Here is a 6,000-nt window from a genome sequence, read left to right on the forward strand (position 1 = left end):
TTATAAAAGCCCTTTCCGGCACGTCGAGCCTTAACTCATCAACTTATTCGATTGTAAATAATCCGGAGCAGGCACATGCCGGTATCTGTATATACCTTGCGGCACAGCACTCTAGTTTAGGGCAATATGAGGCATATTTAAAAACCAAGAATTGGGTAGGTTGACATTTTCTAGCGACCCCCCCCCCCCCCAACTTCCTTAAGCCTGCAAAGAGGTGGGAAAATGTGGGATACAACTGCAGCAAATAAATAAATAAATCACGTTGATCAGCTACTGTCCGCCCCCCCCCCAACTTACCTCAGAGAAGTTAAAGGCCAAGGGAATGGTGCCTGCCACGTAACATCCGACAAGCATAGCGAGGGAAAAGAGGCTGATAGAGCTAAAATCATCCATGCTATCTTCTTGTGACAAAAAATAACAGCTCCTTTAGACACAGAAAACCCAACTTGAGGGGCGAGAGAAGGAGAGGACCTTCCAGGAAGGCTGCCTCTGAGTCCCAACCCGACTTGTCAGAGCTCGGTCAAAGATTCCGTCCACCAACAGCTGAGACTCAGGACGGAACAGATTCCCTCTCAACAGCAGCTACAGTACCCTAAAGTTTCCATTTTATTTGTCTCCCAGAGAACGAGAAACCTTTCCACGAATAGCTGCTTCCATAGGTGCACACTGGCCACTGTCTGAGATCAGCTTCCGGCACGGGACACCATCTACTTCCGGGTCACGCCAGCAGTCTCCAGTGTCGACGATAGGAATAGATTGAGACAGAAGACGGCATGAGTCCATTATGAGGGTTGAAGGCAGTAGGCGGCGCGTGCTAGCATTTTAGTTCACCCAAACCAATAACAAACGCTATTGAAAACAGTAGCAAAATATATTTTTGAAATAACGCCTATACACTGGTCCATCTGTAAAAAAAAGTCTAAACCCGTTCCAGTTGGATAACAGTGCCGTAAAAGGTAGAGGATAAAATGTTTTGTTTTTCACTTATTTGACAGTTTGTGCTTACTTGAAAGCTTCCCATATCTAGATATATATCATGAAATAAAATTGAATATCACTAAAGCAGCTTAAAAATTATTGTGGCTGGTAGAAACAAACAATAATAAACTCTGTATTTTGTGCTCATTTTTGCTACACTGTTCTATAGAATTACTACTACTTATCATTTCTATAGTGCTACTGGAGCTGTACACTTGAAGATGAAGAGACAGTCCCTGCTCGACAGAGCTTACAATCTAATTAGAACAGACAAGCAGGACAAACAAGAGATAAGGGAATATTAAGGTGAGGATGATAAAATAAGGGTTCTGAACAAGTGAATAAGGGTTAGGAGTTAAAAGCAGCATCAAAAAGGTGGGCTTTTAGCTTAGATTTGAAGACGGCCAGAGATGGAGCTTGACGTACCTACTCAGGAAGTCTATTTCAGGCATATGGTGCAGCAAGATAAAAGGAACGGAATGTGGAGTTAGTGGTGGAGGACAAGGGTGCAGATAAGAAAGATTTACCCAGTGGCGTACCAAGGTGGGGGCGGTCCGCCCCAGGTGCACGCCGCTGGGGGGTGCTGCGGCGCACGCCTGTGGTCTCTGACTTCGCGAACTTCGCTCGTTCGCTGCAGCTCCCTCTGCCCCGGATCAGGTTACTTCCTGTTCCGGGGCAGAGGGAGATGCAGCAAACGAGCAAAGTTCGCGAAGTCGGAGCCCACAGGCGCGCGCCGCGGCACCCCCCCCCCCCCCAGCAGCATGCACCCGGGGGGGGGGGGGTGTCATTTCGCCGGGGGGGGGGGCGCATCGGCGATCCGCCCCGGGTGCCATCCACGCTAGGAACGCCACTGGATTTACCCAGTGAACAGAGTTCCCGGGGAGGAGTGTAGGGAGAGATAAGAATGGAGAGGTACTGAGGAGCTGCAGAGTGAATGCACTTATAAGTCAATAAGAGGAGATTGAACTGTATGTGGAAACGGATAGGGAGCCAGTGAAGTGACTTGAGAATTCAGTAATGCATGGCCAAATTCAGAGACGCCAAGGGTGGCCCATCCCAATGCTGGAGATTTACCACCACAATGCTGGAGATTGAAGGCCAAATGAGTGAGATTTTTCTCATGAGCTTGCATTTTAAACGGGTGATTCCGCATATCCGGCACGAAAGGCCTGCCACTGTGAAAAGTAGGCTCAATGTATTGCCCGGTATTGACATTCCTGTAAATCTGCTTGATGTACAATTGTGGTATAGAAGCAAACAATGATACCCGAATCTCTAGCCTTAAGGGTCTATCTAACTCTCTATCCCAGGCTTCTTGAAGGGACCTAAAGTTCAAACTTGGCAAATGTTGCCAAAGTAGTTTATAATACCAAGAAACTGACACTTGGCCCATTGCATCCCCCAAACTTGCGAGCAGAATCGTGATTTTAAACTAACCACTGGTAGACTACAAATATAACTAATATAAGCAAAGTGGTTTCCCAACAAAAATGAAAACCGTTGTCTCAACTCCTCAAAAACAGAGATTTTGAATATATTTTACGAGAATGAATGACTCTGCTCTCCAACCTTAACAACTCCCTATTATGAGCCTTTTTTTGAAAACTAGAATAGGCTATCTCTCCATGTAAGACTGTCTTTGTTGTCTCCCAATAAAGAATTGGGTCCTGGACATGAGTGTGATTGTCTCACTTATAGAGCCTCCACTTTATATATTCCAAAATCAGGGATCTCTATACCATTTAGTAGGAAACTGCCATTGAAGTTTTTTCCCTGGGCCAGCTGCTGACTCTATCGCAAATTCTACCCATGCATGATCAAATATCATAATGGGTCCTATTACAGATTATTCTATTTTAGCAAAGAGTTCTCTAGAAATTAGAAGGTAGTCTATTCTGGACATGGTGGAATGGGCACATGAGATGGGTGACGTCCCGATCGGATGGATGTAAGGCCCTCCACACATCCACATCCATGTCCAACGCTGCACAAATTTGTGAGATGCCACCCACTTGACCCCAAGGATTACTACTTCTTCTATGGGAACAATCCATATTGACATCACTCATCTCATTAAAATCACCCCCCCCCCCATGATAATAGGATAGTCCTCATATTGATTAAGTTCTTTTAACAAGGTTGTATAGAAGGATTTATCCATAATATTGGGAGCATAGATGGAACATAAAACACATTTTATTCGGTCCAAGGACACTAAAGCAATAACATATCTCCTTTCTGAATCTGCAGACTCCTTATGGGTCACCTCCCAAATTCCTTTTTTAATTCAAATAATTACCCCTGCCTTTTTACTCACTGCTGGGGCTTGAAAATATTCTTCAACCCACCATTTACAGAGTTTCCCATGTTCTTCTTTTGCCAGGTGAGTTTCTAGCAAAAAGGCTAAGGATACCCCCCCCCCCCCCCATTTGTTTAAAGTTTGAAGAATGTTTTGTCTTTTAATTGGAGAGTTAATGCCCCCTACATTCCATGGACTAATTTTTATCACCATTTAACCATACTTTAGAAAAACCACACAGAATAACATGTAATTCCCTGAGGAGTGTTCCAGCCTCCATGCCCCAGTCCTTCCAATCAATACATTTAGCATTTTCCAAATCCACTGTTGCCTCCAATTCACAAAACTTACAGAGCTATATTTTATTTCTTGATCCCCCCCCATCCAACCCATGTCCTCCCAACTCCCTTCTTGAAAAGCCTCCTCCTATCCCCAACTCACCCTCTATTACCCTCCTCCCCTTCTGATACTGAAACCACCATAAAAGTATTCCTATTAGAAGGTTCTGCCTCCCCCACACCAGGAAAATAAAAACTATAACCCTCTTAAGAAGCAGGGACCCAATCGATGAGCTCTTCCTATTTGTAAAGCTCCCGTCGGTATTGCAAGGCATAGAGATTCTAGCAGCCATTTCTCTGAAAAGGAATGTAAATCTTTATCTTGAAGAGATTCTTTTATTCCCACAAAGCGTAAATTATTTCTCCGTGATCTATTTTCTAGTTCGAGTTTTTCTTCCAGTTGTTGTAGCTTGGAATCAAGCTGAGGTTTTTCCTTATCCCTCACGTGCCTCTTCATCCTCCAGAGACCCAACATGATTTTGCAATTCTTTTATACCTTTCGTAATGGCGGTAAACATTTGGTCCATCATGTCTAATTTATCTATAATTACATGTAATTGTTTCCCAATGGTTTGCTCTACTGCCGCACTAACCTCTACCGTGATCTTGGCAGCCCACTTGGAACTGGAGGATGGTGAGAGCAGTGCGCTCTTGTCGGTGATCTTGGGATCTCCTGGATGAACTTTGTTTAGATCCTTTCTCGTGGTTCTTGCTGCCTTTAAGATTCACCTCCTGCTAATATTAAACAATAGAGGTCTCCCCTTTGCAGGACCAGCACCTCTCCCTCTTCCTTCAATCCCTGCTGGTACCTCTCTCTTTTCTTGTCATTCCCCGCAGATCCTGGTACATCTCTTTTTCCTTGTCCTCCTCCCCCCCAAATCCAGCAACTCTTTCATTCTCCTTGCCCTTTCTTCCTCATCCCCTCCTTGGATCTCTGTTCCCTACCTGTCCAGCACCTTCCTCCCTTCTTGCCCCCCCCCCCCCCCCCCATGCAACATCTCTTTGCCCACTGTACTGCTATGGATTTACAGTCTGCTTCACTGACACACTCAGTAATTACTGTGGATTCTTTTGGATTCGTATTAGGTAAATGAGACCTTTATTAGAGGTACTAAAATCTACAATGATTAAGATATATACAATGATTAGCTATATACACACGATTAGCTATATAAACAATCATTACATCACTGGTCTCTACATCTAAGCAATGCTAAGAGTTCTTAGACCAGGAAAAGAAGCAATACACTATACATACAACATCGCTGATCAGGAATTTCAAGCCCTTATCTCATCAGCTGGGAGGCCCGCTGCAGTGAAAGCCCAAAGTCTCATTATGACCAGGAACAAGTCCTCTGCGCAATACGTCTACCCACAGATGAGCCACAAAGCTCTGCTGCAACAAGGCCCCCTTTTTTATTAAGCTCAGAACTCATGTTCAGAGCTAAGGAAAATTACAGAATGCTTCTCTGTTTAGGTAAACAAGCCATACTGTGGGAATGTGGTCACATGTTTTCCAAGTCCAGGTGGCCAGGCTGAACTCCGAAAACAAGCACCATCCTCCTCTTCACATACCAAATTAATTAGAGCTGTGTCTTATCTTCTGCATTTCAACTTATTTTCACACAAAGTTAAACAATCATTTTTAAACAGAATTACTTCTAGTCAACAATACAGACCCCGAGTGCACTGGTTGGTCAAGACAGAGTTGAAAAACAATCTTTAAAATTCACTTTTATTACACCCACCCAATGCAGCACTGACCTCTCCTTGCCCCCTTCTTCCAATGCAGCACTGACTTCTCACTCTTTGCCCCCTCCCGCTCGATGCAGCACTGACCTCTCACTCCTCCACTTGCCCCGATACAGCGCTGACTTCTCACTCCTTGCCCCTCCTTCCCCCTTGATACAGCACTGACCTTTCAATCCTTGCCCCCCACTCCCCTCCGATGCAGCACCAACCTCTCACTCCTTGCCCCCCCAATGCAGCACCCAACTCTCATTCCTTGCCCTTCCCCCTCCACAATGCAGCACTGACCTCTCACTCCTCCACTCGCCCCGATACAGCGCTGACTTCTCACTCCTTGCCCCTCCACAATGCAGCACAGACCTCTCATTCATTATCCCTCTCCTCCGATGCAGCACCGACATCTCACTCCTTACCCTCCCCCATCACGATGTCCTGATGGTCTAGGGTACTCTTCGGTAGCAGCAATCCCCAATCACTGATGCCTGTGCTGGCTCTGAAGTTAAAATGGCTGCAAACTCTCACAGTAGTCTCGCGAGAGTTCGCAGTCACCATTTTAAACTGCAGAGCCGGCACAGGAAGCAGCGATTGGGGAATTGCTGCTGCCCAATGACACGCCAAAGTCCTCTCCTCTTAATG

The 6,000-nt window shown here is 45.4% G+C and overlaps 1 protein-coding gene across 1 annotated transcript in view; it reads right to left on the bottom strand.

Moving 5' to 3' along the window:
- Positions 1-693, bottom strand: part of SLC39A9 (solute carrier family 39 member 9) — a 111,798-nt gene extending 111,105 nt beyond the window's left edge. Inside the window, exon 1 of the mRNA XM_030213750.1 lies at positions 298-693. Coding sequence (XP_030069610.1) covers positions 298-393 — 96 coding nt within the window. The 5' untranslated portion in view covers positions 394-693. The remainder of the gene's footprint in view (positions 1-297) is intronic.
- Positions 694-6,000: the final 5,307 nt, after the last annotated feature.

The sequence above is a fragment of the Microcaecilia unicolor genome, chromosome 9, assembly GCF_901765095.1.
Source record: "Microcaecilia unicolor chromosome 9, aMicUni1.1, whole genome shotgun sequence".
Classification (NCBI taxonomy): Eukaryota; Metazoa; Chordata; class Amphibia; order Gymnophiona; family Siphonopidae; genus Microcaecilia; species Microcaecilia unicolor.